The sequence below is a fragment of the Vicugna pacos genome, chromosome 21 (assembly GCF_048564905.1).
Source record: "Vicugna pacos chromosome 21, VicPac4, whole genome shotgun sequence".
Classification (NCBI taxonomy): Eukaryota; Metazoa; Chordata; class Mammalia; order Artiodactyla; family Camelidae; genus Vicugna; species Vicugna pacos.
In genome coordinates, this window is record NC_133007.1 from 15176441 (window position 1) to 15196893 (window position 20453).

At 38.0% G+C, this 20453-nt stretch overlaps 1 protein-coding gene across 1 annotated transcript in view; it reads left to right on the forward strand.

Moving 5' to 3' along the window:
* Positions 1–20453, forward strand: part of F5 (coagulation factor V) — a 63736-nt gene that overhangs the window by 18211 nt on the left and 25072 nt on the right. The window contains exons 4-11 of the mRNA XM_015245104.3: positions 4700–4912; positions 6119–6262; positions 8885–9106; positions 10383–10548; positions 15245–15422; positions 16971–17070; positions 17506–17717; positions 18822–18972. Coding sequence (XP_015100590.2) covers positions 4700–4912; positions 6119–6262; positions 8885–9106; positions 10383–10548; positions 15245–15422; positions 16971–17070; positions 17506–17717; positions 18822–18972 — 1386 coding nt within the window. The remainder of the gene's footprint in view (positions 1–4699; positions 4913–6118; positions 6263–8884; positions 9107–10382; positions 10549–15244; positions 15423–16970; positions 17071–17505; positions 17718–18821; positions 18973–20453) is intronic.

The window sequence follows — 20453 nt, forward strand, 5'->3', positions numbered from 1 at the left end:
GATATTGTTGGACAATCAGTTACACTACTGTATCTAGCATGTGTTAGAGCCTCTTAAGTGATTCTTGGATAATTATATTGGTTGGTCTCATTACAGATGAACAATGTGTTCTGACTGGGGCTTCTCCATTGAGATGGCCCTAGAAGAAATCTAGAAGTGAAATCCATCTCAATTAGGGCACCAGCCTGTCGCCTATTATTAACTGGGTTGTCAGCCCTGCAAGGTCTCAGGCTGTCTTCTTTACGTTTGTGCCCTGGCACCTAACACAGAGTCGGGAACATTGATGGATGACGAAGATGATAATCATTTTACTGAACAAAATTAAGGGACTGAGGACTAGACTAGAAAGTAGAGACTATGTGATTTTCTCTGTGCTTGGAAACATTAGTTTTGCTGATGATTGTGAGCAGTTACCTAATCTTGTTGCCAGTGTTCACCCCCTTTAGAATAGATGCATTAGCCTTTCTCACATATGTCAAGAGAATTTAAGAACACTTAATTGATCTCAAAGCTAGATGATGTTTCTTCTAGCTAGAATATTCTAGAATAAAAATTTAATCCCATAAATGTTTCCTTCAGATGTCTTCACTCTTAGATATGTTTATCATTTAGAGGCAGAGGGAGTATGTAAGATGAAGGCAGCAGGAAAACAGATAAAATTAAGGCGTATTGGGTTGATGGCTACAAACTACTATATATCAAATAGATAAGCAATAAGGACCTACTGTATAGCACAGGGAATTGTACCCATTATTTTGTAATGACCTAAAATGGAGTAGAATCTTCAAAAATACTGAATCACTATGCTGTATGCTTGAAACTAACATAATATTGTAAACCAATTATACTTTAATTTAAAAAACCCAGAAATGAATAAATGTTACATGAAAAAAAAAGAACACTTAAGATATATCACATCAGAAATAAAATATAAATGAAAGAGGCTGTATCAATTATAAAATGGTTGGGAAAGAAAACAGACAAAATACTAAAGTGTTATTACCACAGGTTACCTGAGCACTGGTTAGGTGCCAGACATTTTACATGTATTTTTCAGTTCTCATAACCCATCAAAAGTGACAATAATATTGCTAGAAAGTGAGAATATTATCTTAAGTTATGTATAAGAAAACTGAGGCTAAATGGGAAGTTAAGGAACTTTCTCAAATTCACACAGTTAGCAAGTGGTACAAGCAAGAAATTTCATTTTTGGCTTCCAAATTCACATACTTTCTCCCACAGTCTAGCAGGAGAAAGTATCGTCAGTGATATAATTTCATAAATGCTTAATTATAGTATCATCAGAATTTTAATTAAATATTTGTGAAATTACATGATCTATATTGGAGATTAGGGAATGAGTAAACTGACATTTACAATGACATCTGAAATATGAGCATGCACTTAGCCAGAGAAAGACAGGAAGAACTTTGAAAATTATTTCTCACCCTACAAGGAATATCACACTTTGTCCTACTGAGAGCTTATGAATGCCATTTTCTACTATAGGAACTCCTATTATGACAGTTGGAACAGTGGAAGCATTGTGTCCAGTAACATCATTTTTTAACATGAGGCCATAAAGCATGAAGCATTGAATAAGGGCCATTGTGCTTGATTCAGGATAGCCCTAATCAGCAACTCACCATGCAAGTTCCAGTCAATAGACAAGTTCGACCTAAGAGGACAACTCTCCTTATCAGCCCTGTTTGTGTTTTGCTATCAAAGCTATTTTGCAACTCTCTAGAGATAATCCTTCCTGTTTGTTAGCAAAGACGCTTCCTTATAAACTCTTTTTTTTCTTTTTGATGTAGACTGGAATAATTTTATTACTCACAGGAAGTTATTTCAGCTTTTAACTCAGCTCCTGATTATTTTAACACTCAAAACCTTTTTATCAACAGAGTGAACGTTCAGCTTATCAAGTATTGGTGAGCAGTGTCAAAAAGATATCTTTTGTTGGGGGCGGGAAGATACAACAGAGTCCCACGTTAAGCTTTTCCCTAGCACAAGGGTCACAAACTCAGATGCCTAGAACAGCCAGGAAGGTAATTCAATTAAAAAAAAATTGAGTCCGGTAGGGACTGGTGAACAGATAGCCACTATCCTATCTGAAGGGGGCAGGCAGGACCCAGATCCAGTCAAATTCTATGCAGGAATTTGATCCAATGTCACCAGATCTCCAGGCTTTATTTGTTGTTGTTGTTGTTGTTGTTTTTAAGAGAAACCAGCAATCCAGATTCTTATATAATATCTCCATACTGTTAATGTTGGCATTTAGTTTGTTTTAACATGCAGTTCTAACAAAACACACCCATGAGCTTAGATTCAATGAACTTGCTTCTAGCCCATAGGACCTTAAATCGTATGAGTTCAGTAAACATTCACTGAGCACCTTCTCCGTGCCAGGTAGTGTGAAAAGGCACCAGAGATAATAAGACAAATACAATCCAACACCTGTCTTTGCATTGCTCACATTCCAGTGACAGGAATGGCATGGTGCAAATAACTATTATCTAGTAGGAAAAAATGAAATTAATCATATAATCTCACACATATTTAATTATAAATTGTGATGATGAGTGCTGTAAAAGAAAAAATATATACAGCATAATCAGCGATCAGGGACGAAGTAAGCTTACACTGAAGTTGACATCTGAAGGATGAGCACACATTTATCCAAAGGAAGAAAGGGAGGAAGAACACTGTAGGCAGAGGGAATAATATCTGCAAAGACCCTGAGCTCAGATGGCACTTGGCATGTCTGGGAAATTACAAGGTGGTCCAAGTGACTGACCCATAGGACGCAAGGGGAAAAAAGTCACACATGATGAGAATGGAGAGAGAAGCAAGGGTAGATTATAAATGGACTTATGGCCATGTTAAGGATTTTGTGAAATAAGAAGCTGTTGTCAGGATGTTAAGCAGAAACATGAAAAAGTAAGATCTGGGGTTTTAAGGGATCATCCTGTCCACAGACTGGGAAATAGATTGGGAGAGTATTTTTGTGCCAGAGTCCCAATGACCAGTTAATAGGATAATTCTGGAGTCTAGACTTGTCCTAAAGTGATGACTGTAGAGATACAGAGGGGAGTGCAAACTTGGAATGTATTTTAGAGATAATAGATTGCTGTGGAGAACAAACTGTGCATGGCATAGAGGTTCAAAGGGAAATGACGCTGGACAGGTAGACTGGGGCGAACTCATGAGTGACTTCAGCTGCCATGGTAGCAAACCTGGACTTTATCCTGTAGGTAAGACAAAACTCTTGAAAGTTTTATGGAATGAGTTGACACAGTTGGATTCGTGTTGTGCTAACAGTAACCTGGTTCAGTCTCCTGCCTTCAAAAGAATTTATGGTCCATCCATAACTAGTCATTTTTTCCCCTATGCTGCCATCAACAATAAATTGGCAACTTCTGAGGGTATTAAAGTCCATCTTTGTTTCCCATCTGCAAGGCAAATAAAATCATGACTATAATATTATTTCAAGTTTGGTTGTATTATCTTCCATATACAGAAGATGATGCTCTGTCCTATGGAGAGCATGTCAATAAATCTAGATAAAAACTACTCAACTCTTCTCCCTTATGGCTTCTAGGCTCAGAACCTCATGTGGTAATGCATGCAGTAATGCATGTTGCTGCAGTGCCTGAATGCTCCCTTGCTGATGGATGCATACGCCTTGTTTCTCTAGTCATCTCAGCTTTCACCTCAAGGAATTTCTCAAGCCAGTATACTAAACAAAGAGAACTGTATCCCAAAGAGAAGTTCAGGCACCAGCTGATGATGTGAAACTTCCACCTAATTAAATGAGGAATGCCTCTGACAGAAGAAACTGCCCTTCCCACTTGCTACACATGATACCAATCTCTGCCCTTCCTGACCGCACTTGCTCCATCTCTAGCCACATCTTCCTTTTGTTGTTGAAAGCCCCACCCAACCCTCTGCACTTCTTTTAATCTTCAGCATTACAGTTCCCTTTCTTCAATAAGGAAGACCAATTTCTACATCCTCTCCCCTCCCACCAGTAGGGAAAGTTGAATACACATGAAAGTGTTACTGGTGGGTCTTTGGGCACACGAAGGACTGAAGTAAGACATGCAAACTTCAGCGGGTAGATACATTTCATACTCACAAGGACAACTAGACCCTAAGACTAGGGGGCAAGCGTTGGGATGATCAGATGGTGGGGATGTGATAAACTGATGAAACAGAGCTAAGGGTGGCAGGAGTTGGAAAGAAGATACGAAATATAGAGCAAAACAATACATAAGCAGACCTCAGTGTACTTACATCCCACACTAACAGGCGATTAGACATTAAGATGTCTTGTCAATTGCCATAGAGAAAATATAGCCCAGTCTCTCGTTCTGAGATGATTTACTGATCTAAGGTGACTCACTTTTCCGATGTTATTTAAATAATAATTATTTAGATTGACTGGAAAACTAACTTGCTAAACTTTAAGTAATGTACTAGTAACATTTCTTACTCACTTTAGATCAGTATAGACACAAAGGTTTTATAATTACATAGATACAGAAGTGGATAGACGTGAGTCTCTCCAAATAATGAAGGTTTACTATAGAAAGGCGTATACAGCTTTAACAGAGATCCTATATTCCCCCAGACTTGAGAGTGCTGAAAAAGTAGTCTCAGAACTATCCAGATGTCTTCACAGCTGTTGCTTCTCCAGGTGCTTCTTACCCTGACCACACGTTCCCTGTGGAAAGGATGGATGATGCGGTGGCTCCAGGCCAAGAATACACCTACGAGTGGAGTATCAGTGAGGACAGTGGGCCCACACACGATGACCCTCCATGCCTCACACATATCTACTACTCCTATGAAAATCTGATACAGGACTTCAACTCTGGGCTGATTGGACCTCTGCTTATTTGTAAGAAAGGTAAATAAAAAAAAATCAACAGCAAGAAAGATGTTGGACTAGTGAGGAGAACTATAATGGAATGAGGGTCCGGAGTGTCTTGGTAATTTTTGTAAAGCAAGCAGAGAGAGACGGTTGCAGAAACCAGATCAATGACATTGATACCTGAGGGCTTGGAATCTTTCTCTGTTTCTTCAGCCCCTCCTTCATCTTGGTCCTGGTTCTGATACCATGCCTGTATGATCTGTAACATTTACCTCAAGGCCACATGTTTCTAAAAGTATACAGTAGCCTATACTCTGCTGAGAGTCCTTGGAGAGAACTTTGACTAATGTGTCTGAGGTTTCGGTTGGTAATTTGGTCTGTAAACACAAAAAACTCCAGGTTCCTTTCTTGTAAATAAGCTGAACACATTGAGTGGTAGGTTTTAAACACACTCAGTTGACTTTATAAGAAATTTCATTGGCTGGGCTTCTTAAGAGCAAGCTTGGATTTTCATTTTACCCCAAAAGAATTCAGCCCATCTTTCATTAAAACAAACAACCTCAATGAACTGCACTGTGGAAATAATGTGATGGGTTCACCATCTGTCTATACATATACACATTCTATATCTACATACATTCCTAATTCATTTATTCACTACTCACTAACATGTTTGCATTGCCTGGTATATAGAAGATACTGTGATGACACTGAAAAAAACTTAAAACTTATAAAAAGCTCTTCTTTCATTTTACTATCAGCTGCATTTTTCACACATATGAGAATGGATTAATCTTGACCCTCTCAACCAATTCTAGTGTCTAGTGTCTATTGTCTAGTGTCCCAGTACATGGACTAGCAAGATGACTATATTAAATTTGGAGTGTGATGCTTTTACCAAATGAGATACAATCCTTATGTATTGACTTATTGACACTGGAGGAAATGGATAGTCTTACTAAAGACTTGACAGTCACCAAATGTTTTCTTTCTGTTGCAGATCAAATTAACCTTTAAAGCCCCATTCCTCAGGACTACAAGGTGCCAGAGAAAACAATGTGGCACCAGGATTTGAATAAGCCTCCAATCACTATTTCTGGATAGATGCTATTTAAAAAAAACAAGAACATCTTATAGTTCTTATCATTTTGCTTGGCTGCTTATCACAAACTCTGCTGTCTAGGAATAGCTAATGAGAGCCTTCTACCTGGGATACTATTAAAAGTATGTCTCTTTTCACAGGCACCCTAACTGAGGATGGGATTCAGAAGATGTTTGACAAGCAACAGGTACTGATGTTTGCTGTGTTTGATGAAAGTAAAAGCTGGAACCAGTCATCATCCCTAATGTACACAGTCAATGGCTACGTGAATGGGACAATACCAGGTAACATGTGGGCTGTGCACACTATCCAACAGTTGAAGCATTAGTACCGTTCGTCCTGTTGTTTTCCTCAAGGCACTAGGGATGTTGACCATACTCACTATTTTTTAACTCCTACTCTGAAAGGTACTATTATCCAGTTCAGTGGTTCTCAAGATTTTTTCATCTTTAAAAAAAAAAATAGTAAGTATAACAGACAAATTAGAAGCTACCTAAGAGAAGAAGTGTGCAGTCTTATTAGATGTAGTGCTCTGAGCAGGTTTCACCTTGGGCTGCCTCTCCGGAAAGACCTCCAGGATATCATCTTAGTCTCTTTCAGTGAGTTGTGTGGTCCCTGCTGCATGGTGACTACACCTTCTTCCACAGAAGAAGCCCTATAGACAAACTCCCAGGTCAATCCCTGCAGGAAGGGTCAAGCAGGAAGAATGCAATGAAGACACTTACAGTGAAGATGAATAGATTAGAAGAAATATGCAACATACAAAAATACTATTAGCATTTCAAAAGGTGATGGCTGAGCAACATTCAATTGCATGTAGGATGTTTTTCTCTTTTCATTTGCATGTAGACTCTTGTGAACAAGCAAAACTATAACAATTGTTAAAAGAAAAAACAATTGGCTCCCACTTCTACCTCTTCTACTTCTCTCTGATAGAAATGACCTAGAACCAAAGCTCTTGTAGGGGGAAAAAATTGGAAAAAATCAAAATATAACTTTATTAAGTAAACTATGCTTCAAAACACTAAGTTTCTCAGAGGCCATACTCTATATTTGAAAATCACAATAGCTTCTTTTACTAAAAATAACACTTCAAGAGTTGAGGTCTAAACAGTTGTCTGGGACTAAGAGTGGGAAAGTGTTGCTGCAGAGGGTCATGAGGGAACTATTTGGGGTGATGCAAATATCCTAAATCTTGACTGTGATGATGGTAATATGGGCATAGACATTTGTCACAACTCATTGAGCTTTACACTAAGAATAGATGCATTTTATTGTGTATAGTTTATACCTCAATAAAGCTTATGGGAAAGAAAAAAAAAGTTGAGGTCTAGACACTGCTTTTAAATTGCATTCTTCTATTTCATTTGATTCCATCTCTCCACCTAGGTTATTATAAATACATTCAGATGACTCTGGGTTGTAATTCAGAGTTTTAAAGCTCAGTTAACTGACATCTCCCTTAGGACATCTGAGCTCACACCTTGCTCACTTTTCTACCTTAGTGTGGTCAATGTGCTTACTTACAAAAATGGATTAACCATCTATCCTGGTGCAGAGGGTGTTTAAGATTTTTTTTTTTTTAGATAAAATAGCATGTCTAGTACTATGGGTCTTAGAGGGGAGTGGTCAAAAGAGAAATTGTATCTGTATCCTGGCAGAGTGAATCATCTATGTAAACATAGAGAGAAGCCAAAAAATACACACAAAAGCAAAAAATTAATAACTCCATCAGGATATAGAGTTCATAAATTTATAGTTAGAAAAGATAGAGTAGTTGAGGTTAATAAGGGCAAGGTAAGAAAATGTCATTAGTAGAAACTAAGAAAAGCTAATTAATGCCTGTAAAACTGCCTATGGAGCAGTGTAAATTGAATAAATATGATAAATGCTAATATAGATATATTAAATGCTGAGCCCAATATAAGCATTGATTTGGGGTAGATAAATGCTTCCACCAAAGCCTTCTACCTTCTAGCTTCCTGTTCTTACCTGTGAGAACAGGAATCTGCCTTGTTACAACAGTCTAAAAAAGACACGCTCTTTGCCCCTCTTTGGGTAAGGGAATGATTCACAGCTTCAGGGTCTAGTATCTAATTATTACAGATCTGAAATTTAAAACCCAAGCCAAGGATAGAAGCCAGGGTTGGAATCTCCCACAGAGCAAATTAGCATTTTCTCAGTTGCTGTGGGAGCAAAGAAAGAGCAAAACAGCTTTTGTACTCAGTTCTCATTACTCCCTCCATGAAATGTTCCCAGCGGCCCAGCATAATGAGGATTTGTCCACTACATTTTAAGGAGATCCTATAACCCACAGAGTAGCTCGTTGCCTTGTCATTAAAACAATCAACAAGTAGGTAAAGAGGCAATATAAAATCCTTAAAGCATCTTCACATCTTCTTCCTCTTAGGATCAGGCCCTTTATGATTACAGGATTAGACCCTTAAACTCAGTCCTATTAGAGGCTCTGGTAACTCCCTCCAGCTGAGCCCAGATTGGTTTTAGAGTGGCCAACTTCTCAGCTTGCCTAGGACTTCCTCAGTTCTAACACAGAGTTCTGCATCCTGGGAAAGCCCTCAGTCCTGGGTAAACCAGGATGGTGGGTCACCTACTTGCTTCTCTCTTGGGCCTAATTCCTTAGCAATCCCTACATTTCTGAGCTAACACTCCCTGTCTCTGGGCTCTTTAGTACCACATATTGCAATGAGTTCTGGCTGCTTGTTTGCCCTCCTCTGAGATGTCTGCTTTTTTAGGGCAGGAACCACAATTGGAGTGTCTATACCCTCAGAACCTTGCACAATACTTGATGTATAGCAGGCACTCAATATGTATCTGGTGAGTGATTTTATTTTTAATCACAGACTGCTAATTGCCTGTTTTGGCCACCATCTCTCCCTCTCCTTCAGATATAACAGTTTGTGCCTATGATCACATCAGTTGGCATCTGATTGGAATGAGCTCTGGACCAGAACTGTTCTCCATTCATTTCAATGGCCAGGTCCTGGAGCAGAACCATCATAAGATCTCAGCCATCACTCTCGTCAGTGCTACATCCACTACTGCAAACATGACTGCGAGCCCACAGGGAAAGTGGATCGTATCTTCTCTCATCCCAAAACATTTTCAAGGCAAGAAATTCTTCCAACAGTCTTGCTTATGAATGTAGGATCCTTTCTTCCTAGGCACAAACTCCCTCATTCTCCTTTGCCCTTTCAATCCACCCACACTCCAAAGGTACATGCCTTGGTCCCTGAGAACAGAATTTAGATATTTTGCTTTTAGACTTCTAATACATTAGTTGGGAAATGGAGGAAGTAGAGAAATTGACAGATTTTTTTTAAACTGAAGCAAAAGCCAAAGAGGTCTCTACTTCCTTGAAAGGAGAAAGGAAACAAAAACATACATATATTCTTTCTTGGGGTATTTAATATGCAGTTAAAGCAAAAGAACTAGGTATTGGAACAAGTCAAAGATCTGGATATTTATAGAAGTACCAAGATACAGAAAGTGTAAAGTTTTAACATGAAAAGATTATCTTTTATAATAAGATAAGCACAAAGCCTGGCACAAAGAGGAACCCAAGATACGTATGTTGCAAGGAAAAAAAAAATCTCTAACCAGCTGAGGAGTGAGATTTAAAGAACATTGGTGAGTTCTGGTGGGGGAAAAAAATCAGCATAGGTTATTATATAGAATCACAAAAACAAACTAACTAATTATTCTATCACACATTTCTGTTTTAAGACTGTTGGGAGGAGGGCTCCTGTAAACAGACTAAAATAAAAGTAAATAATATCACTATAGGAAATCATTGTGTTACCAACATAATGTGTATAAAAGCAAGACACATAAGAGGCACTTTATGGGGTCATTTCATTTTCCACACTGAATAGTCAAAACTGTATTTGAAGTAATGAAATTGTCACAATATCCCTGGGAGATAGAATTCCAGATAATAATAAAACAGTAACAACAAAACTAACACTATTGAGGTTAAGTGCTTTTTGTACTATCTTCATTTTAACAATAATTTTATACAGTACATACTAGCAATATCTTCATTTTATGAATAAAGGAATAGATGACAGGAAAAATGAGAAATTGGTAAGACCTAAGTCATAAGGTATTACGGATCTGGAAATTATGAGAAATTTTCCTTCTCTGGAAGAAAGAAAGGAAATCTTCCCAAGTTTTTCCCTGACCTACCCTCTCTTTCCTTTGCTTTTTATTCTTGTCCTTCTCTACTGTACTATAAGAGCTCCAAACCAAAATGTTCCAGTTGCCTATGCATTACTTTCACTGCTATTATTTAAACCTTCCACAAATTTATTTAAAAGGTATGCATTTTGATGAGCCTTAATTTCTTCTCTCAAATTCTTTCGTTGTCTTTATGTCCTAACTCAGCTGGGATGCAGGCTTACATAGACATTAAAAACTGTGCAAAGAAAACCAGGAATCCTAAGAAACTAACCCGAGACCAGAGGCGGCACATTAAGAGGTGGGAATACTTCATTGCTGCAGAGGAAGTCATTTGGGACTATGCACCTATAATACCAGCAAACATGGACAAGTGAGTTTTGGGGGTTGTTACCAATGTGCAAAGGCTCAAGACATGTCCCATAGGGTCCTAGATACGTGGGGGGGAAATGTCATGAATTGACAGCTTTCAAGATAATACATTTATTGGATTCCATTTGGGTCTTCCTTTTTTTTTTTATTGAAATACAGTTACAATATATCAATTTCTGGTGTATAGCACAATGTCCCAGTCATGCACATACATACATATATTTGCTTTCATATTCTTTTTCATTATAGGTTTTTTTCCCTAATTTATTTATTTATTTTTAACTTTTTTAATTGAGTTATAGTCATTTTACAATGTTGTGTCATTCATTATAGGTTATTACAAGGTATTGAATATGGTTCCCTGTACTATATGGAAGAAACTTGGTTTTTTAAATCTGTTTTTATATATAGTGGCTAACATTTGCAAATTTATCCCTTCCTCCCCTTTCCCCCAGTAATCATAAGATTGTTTACTGTGTCTGTGAGTCTGTTTCTGTTTTGTAGATGAGTTCATTAGTGTCCTTTTTTTTTCTTTTTTTTTAGATTCCACATATGAGTGATATTATATGGTATTTTTCTTTCTCTTTCTGGCTTACTTCACTTAGAATGATGATCTCTAGGTCCATCCATGTTGCTGCAAATGGCATTATTTTATTCTTTTTTATGGCTGAGTAATATTCCATCATATAAATATACCACAACTTCTTTATCCAGTTGTCAATGGGCATTTAGTTTGCTTCCATGTCTTGGCTATTGTATATAGCAGGGCTATGAACATTGGGGTGCATGTATCTTTTTGAATTAGAGTTCCCTCCAGATACATGCCCAGGAGTGGCATTGCTATATTATACGCTAAGTCTATTTTTAGTTTTTTGAGGAATCTCCCAGGTCTTCTTTTTCAAATCAGTCTGGAATTACTCCAAACTCACCAAGAGAGCTTAGCATAATAACAGTAGTAGTAGTAGTAACAATAATAATACTAATAATAGCAGCTACCATTTGTTGATTGCTTGCTATTGCCAAGCACTGTTAAACCCTTTCTAATAGCTTTGTTTTAACTCCACAAGTTAGAAACAGCTCTTATTTATTTTGTAGATTAGAAAATGTGTCGCTGAGATTAAGAAATTTGGAAATTCCAATAGCTCTTAAACACTTGAAAAAATACTCAAGTTTACTCCCAGTTAGAGAAATATACAAATTAAGTTTCTCTGAAATACTATTTTTCACCTGTCAGATTCACAAGTTCAGATGACATAATCTATTGGCAAGGCTGTGGGAAACAAGCTCTATCATATATTGCTGGTGAAAGAGTAAACTGGAAAATCCACTTTAGAAGATCATTTGGCAATATGTGTTAAAATTACAAATGCATATATATATCTTTCGACTGAGCAATCTCACTCTGGGAATTTACTATATAAATATACTAGTTTACAGGTGAAGTGATGTATGTATAGAATGTTCACTGCTGCACTGTTAGTAGTAGCAAAAGATTGGAAGCAACCCAAAATATCTGTCAATAGGAAATTAATTTCATAAATCATGGTACATCCATATAATGGAACACTATGCAACTGTTTTTAAAAGTATGCAAACACTCTCTACGTACTAACATAAAAAGATCTCCAAGAAATATTTTAAAATTAGAAAGTCAAGGGAGCAAGATGGTAGAATAGCAGGCCCCTCATTTGTATCTCCTCACAGCGAAAATAATTTGGCAGCCAAATTACACAATCACAAACACAAGTGCCTTTGTGAAAGCTTTGAGATCAAAGTGGGAACTTGCAAAATCCAGTGAAAGCCACAATCAAGGAAGGCTGTTTTGAAAAAGCAAACGCATGCTCAAGTGGAAGGTACACTGACCGTGATCCCAGCTACTTTGGAAATAGTCTCATCCTCTTATAGACTCAGCTACAGCCCCGCTTAACCTTGGTCCTGCCACTAGCACCATTTGACAAGGGACCCAAGATGAATCCCACCTGTCCATGACCCTGGAGGCTGACCTGCAAACCTCAGTCTGACTATGGACCTTAAAGCAGCCCCATAACTAGATCCAGCCCCATCCCAGCCATGGTCCAAGAGTAGTCCTGCCTGCTCAGGGGCCTGCTGACAGTCACACCCATTCATGCCCCGGAGGCTGGCCTGCAAGCCTTGGTCCTACTACAGATTTTGAAGTGGCCCTGTCATCTAGCTCCAGCCCTCCAAACTGCAGTTCAGAAGCAGTCCTGCCAACTAAGGGACCTAGCCAGTGACCCAGGGGGAGCCCTCCAAAGGCCCAGATTAGAGTGACATCCATCTACATACCTCTAACAGGCTTACCATTTGCAAATCCAACTGTGAACCTTGGAGCGTACCATTATCCCAGTGCCAGCTCTGGGACTGAGCAAGGTCTTGAAGGCAATTCCATTTTCCCAGGGACCAGCCAGGGTCTGTGCCCATCTGAGCCCCTGGCAAAAGGCCTGCCAACCACAGATGCTGCTGCAGGCTCAGCAGCAGCCCTTGTGATCTGGTTCCATGCTCATGCAACTGTGATCCTAGAGGCAATTCTATCAACCTGAAAACCTGTCAGAAGAAGGTCTTTACCTGCCAAAATCTGTCCATAAAGACAGGAAGAGGGTGTTTGCTCCTTCAAATGCATAGACACCAACATAAGGCTACATAAATCACAAAGAATCAGACAATACAACATCACCAAAGGGAGCTAATAAAGCTCCAGTAACCAATGAAAAAGAAATAGAGATCTACAAACTGCCTGACAAAGAATTTAAAATGATCATCTTAAAGAAGCTCAGTGAGGTACAAGATAATGTAGATAGACAACTATATGAAATCAGGAAAACAATGCATGAACAAAATAAGAAGTTTAATAAAGAAAAAACGCATCTGACAAAATTCCACATCCTTTCAAGATTAAAAACGCTCAACAAGTTAGGTATTTAAGGAATGTATATATACAATGGAATATTATTCAGCCTCAAAAAAGAAGGAAATCCTGCCATTGGCAACAACATGGATGAACCTTCAGGGCATCAGGCTAAGTGAAATATTCCAGACACAGAATGATAAACACCACATGAGCTCACTTATATGTGGAATCTAAACAAGTTGAACTCATTAAAGCAGAGAGCATAATGGTGGTTTCCAGGGGCTAGCAGGTGAGAAGAACGGGGAGATACTGATCTGGATACCTGATACACAGTATGGTATATTACTATAGTTAATAACATTGTATTGTATACTTGAAATTTGTTAAGATAATAGATCTTAAGTATTTTCACCACAAAATTAAAAAAAAATAGTACCAGGTAATGTGATGGAAATGGTAATTAGCTTGATTGTGGTAATCACATATATATATACATATATATATATATATATGTATATATATATATAAATCATTATGTTGTACACCTCAAATATATAAATTTGTTGATTATACCATAACAAAGCTGGAAAAATGCCAAAAAATGTCAAGGTATAGCACAAAATATATACATATCTGCCTTTTGTTAAAGGAGTGAGAGGATAATATTATTTATATGTGCAAGTCATATTTGCATAAAGGTGCTCTGGCACGATATACATGAAATTAGCACAAGTGAATATTAAGAAAATGCAGGGAGGGTTAGTGAAGTTAATGTTGAGATAAGAATCCAGGACTCTATAGCAATAGTCAGTACTTTTCATTGTATAAAAAAATGGATAAACTCTATCATGGAGTTTCTGCTTTTGTAAATGAAGGCAATAAAAAGGACCAAAGGGGAAAGTGGTTGCATTCATGTTGCTGCCCCTAAGTCATTTAGTGCAGTAGCTACAGAAAATTGGTGATGGCAGTTGGTTTACAACTGGCATCAGAATTGGGCAGATAGTAGAAAGGATAGTGCAACAGCACAGAACTATGTCTAATAAAGACAGTAAAAGCTTCCTGGAATAGGAAAGTGCTTTTAGAGATTGAGAAACACCTGGGAAGCCAATAGATATCATAAATTAAGCAATAAGAAAGACTTAATATTCTAATAAGCCAGAAAGAGAAAGAAAAATGCTGTATGATACTGCTTACATGTGAAATCTAGATAAAAGGACACAGACGAACTTATCTACAAAACAGAAACAGACTCACAGACATAGAGAACAAACTTATGGTTACAAGGGGGTAAAGAGGGTGAGAAGGGATAAATTGGGAATTTGAAAGTTGCACCTCTTAGGGAGTGATGGAAATGTTAGATATCCTGATTGTGGTAGTGGTTTCACTGCTGCATACATATATCAAAATTGTACATCTGAAATATGTATAGTTTACTGTACAGAAATCATACCACAATAAAGGCGCTTTTTTAAAAAACAGAAAGACTTAAGAAAAATTTGTAATGTATCTTATCCTTTCATCCAGGTAGACCTTTCCCCAGAGATAGTTAATGTCTACTCTAGCAACCAGAGTAACAGGAAGATCTAAGTAGCTACTTCTAACCATAATTATGATTTTATCAGTGGTGGAGGAGACAGATCAGAGGCTTCCAGTTTTCCAGCCAGAGAGAAAATATCAGGACTTTGCAAACCACATGAAGTTTTTTAAAAAGAAAATTTAGCACTTTAGCTATTTCAAGAGCAGAACTTCTAAGCACAAGGGTTTCCCCATCCTATTTGGGGTCTCTACTTGAGAAGATAATTTAATTTTAAAAATTCCATTTCACTTTAAGAAAATATAGGTCTCTTCATTTGGATAATTTCTCAAACCAAATTGGAAAACATTATAAGAAGGTTGTCTACAAACAGTACCAAGATGAGTCCTTCACCAAACGCATCGAGAATCCCAATATCAAAGAAGATGGGCTCTTGGGCCCTGTTATCAGAGCCCAGGTCAGAGACACACTTAAAGTAAGTAACAGAAATACAGAACCATGGAAGAAATTAAACAGTGACTAACAGGTTAAAAGTACTGGTTATTTATTTACTTTTTAATGTCTCCACATAATTTTTAATTCAAATGCAGCTTTTTGTCTTTATTTAGTATTTGCAGTTATTATAGCCTATCTCATAATACAAAGAATCTGAGACAGTTTATCAAATCATAAAGGAATAAAACAAAGAGTTGATGTAACTGGGGTGAAGGATAATATGGAGACAAAGAAAATAAAGTCAAGGATAAATATAATGAAACACATCCCATATGCTCCTATAATGTTGTCTGCAAATCTTGTCCTAAGCTTTCTAGCAGCCAAGGTAAAAAATGGAAATAAGTCAGGGCAAAATTCACAGTCGTCATAAAAGAAGCACAATTTCCCCTGATACTAAGACTGAAAAGGAATTTCTCCCACGGATCCTTACAGAGAGGATGCTGTGTGATGTAATAGATGGGATCCTTGATTAAAATCCCTACGACTGGTACAATACATTTAAAAGTTTGTAAAGCTTTTTAAGATAATGTTTCTTACTATAGCTGAGAGCATAACCCAATTGAATGAAAGAAATCATCATCAGTGTAGTCTAGATATGTAGTTCTCTGATGATTGATCTCTGATGGAGGTAAATTTTGACTTACCTTTTGACATCAAGAGCACTGAACCTTCTTCAGTTTTCCTTAAATGTTGCGTCACGTCATCACATTATCTTTTGACAAGAACTAGACAGCAGAGAATTGAAAGGTGCAATCTTTGGCAAGATACTAGAAAGCAGATAAGCTTCAGATTAAGGATGATTCAAATGCTTTGGCAAGCAACCAAGTAGAAGATAAGATTAAGGGTCTCTTTTGAAGCTTAAGGAGCCCAACTAGGACTCCTATGTGAATAAACTCCTCCCTTCACCTCTTCATAGAAATGAACTAAGAGGATGTCTGCAGACAAGGCCAATTCTGCTCATTTAAAGAATAACAAAAGGACAGAAAGCTGCATGTCTCTGTTTCTCTTTTCCTTTCCTCACTTCTGATCCTTTTTAGGTACTCTTAGCAAGTGTAAATATAGCTCATTGGAAATTCAGAATCTGTCTATTTATTTGTCATGCCCCATCAAGAAGATGGCTTCAAGGACAGAGGTTCTGGAACATCTGGCAGGCTGGAGAAGGGGATCATGGTTTAGAGAAGAGAAGGAGCAGAATCAAAGGCAGCTGTGGTCCTAGCTGAAAGGGGAGGGGAAGAGGGATGAGGACTAACTTGGAGAGGGTGTTACACTATGAGGAAAATGTCACTTCTAAGGTCAGACATCTCTTTCCATTTCTCACCTTACTGTGTGAGTGAAACTCTCTCAAATGCATCTGTCTGGTGATGAGGAGAGGGGAGAGGTTGCCTCTCAGATAAACAAAATTAATTTGCATTTCACATTAACACACATACCCACATACCATCCAACAAGTGAATATACAAAGCTAGCATCCTCTATTCTCATGATTGACCTTAAATCATGAAATAATGAATTTGAGTTAATTTTGTAGATTGTGTTCAAAAATATGGCCAGCCGCACCTACAGCATTTATCCTCATGGAGTGACCTTCTCTCCTTATGAAGATGAAATCAACTCTTCCTCCACCTCAGGTTTGGCCCTTTCACTTCTAATGAATGAAACTACTGACCTCAGAGAGGCTGCCAGAATTTTCTGTTATCCTCCTTGCCCAGTAGGATAACTTGTACAGTCAGGTAGTATGCATGGAGGGGCATCCTCAAAGTCACAACCAAACACTGCTAACTTCAGAAGGATTTTGTTTACCCTACTGATTACAAAATATGGTGTCCTTTGTTTGTCCCATAGCGACCTCTAGTGGAGAAACATCTAATAGCTACATGCTACCCAGAGTTCTACCAAGTGGAGCTTAATGTAAAAAGAATATTCCTTTCCCAATATTAATTGATACTAATGAGAGCTCAATTATTTTTCATTCATTAATTAATTCACTCATTCATTATTTATTTATTTATTTTCATGAAATAATTTTGAAAATGAAAATAATTTTGACTATATTTTTCTTTCAGGCAGTAACACCATGATCAGAGCAGTTCAACCAGGGGAAACCTACACTTACAAGTGGAACATCCTAGAGTCTGATGAACCCACAGAAAATGATGCTCAGTGCTTAACAAGACCATACTACAGTAATGTGGACATTACACGGGACATTGCCTCCGGGCTGATAGGGCTACTTCTAATTTGTAAGAGCAGATCCCTGGATAAGCGAGGCATACAGGTACTTTGTCCTTGAAGTAATCTTTCAGAAATTCCAGGAATTTCTTCTGACTGGAAAAGATTAGTTTCTCCTTGTTAAATAATGGGGCTTTTGCTTCTAGAGAACAGAAAATATTAAGTGGTCCTTTTTAACAGGAATGTAAGAATGTTTATTCCTTTGGTTACTTTTTTGTCTTGTCTATTTTCCTACGACTTCACTGGATAAGGCAAGTCTACGGTGTGATACTGTATTTTTGTTTGTTTTTTTCAAATTGAAGATCTGTTGGTACCGGCTATGTGATGAGCAAATCACTTAGCTTCTCTTAATTTCTTCCTTTCATCAAATGGATATTATCCCCTCCTAAAAATGTATAGGATTGTTCTGGGGCTCAATGAGATACCACCGGGTAAAAGCGTAAAGCTCTGGACTAATCCTTATTATTAGAGGTTATTTGTGGAGACCTGCAATAGGGGGAGGAGAGATACACTTGGGGTCATAGCTTCTTGTGAGGTTGAACTCGGACAATGGTCTACCTCTAGTGAGACTAAATTATACAGAAGAATGTGAACAAAGATATGGATCTTCTGACTTTATCTCCATTGAAGAATAGAAGTCTCACATTATTAACTTAGAATTCCCAATTAGTCTTAGCTATAATCAAAACAGTCTCATCTGAAGGCATACAAAATATATGTCTAGAAAAATCAGAGCTAGACATTTGGAAGACCCTCATTTATTGAGCTAGGAAAGGAAGCAGGTAGGGAGAGGTATAAAACTTTCCTACTGAACTCTTCTCTTTCATCCTTTGCAACTATTTGGAGCACATCCAAGCATTCAGGTTGAAAGGTCTTCATTTATAGAGATAAGCAGAGTAACAGTTGCCATGTTGAAATGGGATTTTTCTGTTAGGATATTTTAGTCTGAATTTTCTGATCTGCCCTGTTTGCTTTTATATGCTACCTTTGGCTCTAACAAGGGCTCTGTACACGATATGCACTTAGAGATGACTGAATTTTTTGGCTTCGTTGGCCCCAAGGGCTGTGCCCCTTTGGTTTCTGGGAACTCAAGTGTTGTATGTAATCGGCTAAGACATTACTCACTGACCACAGCACTTTTACCCACCAGAGGGCAGCAGACATTGAGCAGCAGGCTGTGTTTGCTGTGTTTGATGAAAACAAGAGCTGGTACATCGAGGACAACATCTACAAATTTTGTGAAAATCCCGAGGGGGTGATCCGCGATGACCCCAAGTTTTATGAGTCAAACATCATGAGCAGTAAGTTGGAGCACTGTTTCTGCCCATCCGTTTTTCACTCCTGTGGTTGAAGTGTGACTGTGCCTAGAGGCAGAGATGTGAATTAGAATCCACTTACTTCTTATCTTCACTTTCAGCGTAACGATTTGGTGATGAAATTACTGGGTGATGTTATAGCAACCTTTTTTCACAGCAAGAGGTCAAAAGTTTGTTATCCTTAGATGTCTTCTTGGTCTCCTATTTCAAATATGTGTGTGTGTGCACATATGCACCTACTCTGAGCAGAGAAGACCGGGGTGGGGTGAGGGCTGGTGAGGGAAGAGGCTATAGGCCTTGGTCAGAGGTATCTGGGGATTTTAGACTGGGTGCAGCGTGAATATTCTTTATGACCAGGGCAGAAATAAGGTAAGTAATCCAAAGCTAGCCTGTCAAATCAAACTAATGCAAAACGCAACTCGGGAGCCAAGAGCCTTGGAGAGTCAGTCCACAAAGAGGTGTGAAGTGAGCGATAAGAAGTTCAGAAAAGAAGGAATGTCCTGAGCCAAAGTCCAGGCATTTGTTGCAGTTTTAAAGTCAGTACCCAAAGCCACTGCTGTGGGAAGTCTGGGAGAGATTTCACTGAGCCAGCAGGAAGCCAACTTCTCCACGATGGTCGGGGGCCTTCCTCAGAGTTGAGAGTCACCATGATCACCTTCTCTGATAAGTAACCACAGAAATGAGGATGATTTCTCCATGGTCTGTTCATAGAGCTTCAGATGACTGACAAGTGGGGATTATCAGACTTGGCAGAAAATGGTTTCAAACAGGGAGTTAGTCTCAGCTTTCTTGGCTTAATTTCATTTTGGCAGTGAATATGTCATAGTTCTAGACCAGTGCTGTCTGTCAGAAATTACATGAGCCAAAAATATAATTTTAAATGTTCTAGCAGATATATTAAAAATTAAAAAGAGATGAAATTTATTTTAATGTTTTATTTAATACAATATATCATAAATATTATCATTTCAAAATATAATAAATCATAAAAATCATTGAGTTTTGTCTTATTTCTTACTAAGTCTTTGAAGTGTGTATTTTATACTCATAGCATGTCTCAATTCAGATTACCCATATTTCAAGTGCTCGATAGCCACTTGGAACTAGTGGCTACCATGCTAGACAGCACAGCTATCAACCATTTTAGAAAAGCTTCCTGAAGGAGGTATGAACTAAAAACACGTTATGTCAGTTATTCAATAAATCTTTAAGTCCTCACTGGTACCAGGCATCGTCCTAGGACTAGGGCTAGTGCAGTAAACCAGACAGATGTGGACTCTGCCTCATAGAAATGTTATGTGTGATTTTATGACCATGCTTAATGTGTAAATAAATAATGAGACTGCCTAACGCTGTATCCCTTTGAAAGAGAAGGAAAATGTCTAAACTTGATACTTGAATGCCAATGATAGATTATATAAATGCTAAGGTGGAGCAATAAAAATTGTCATATGTGTTAAATAGGC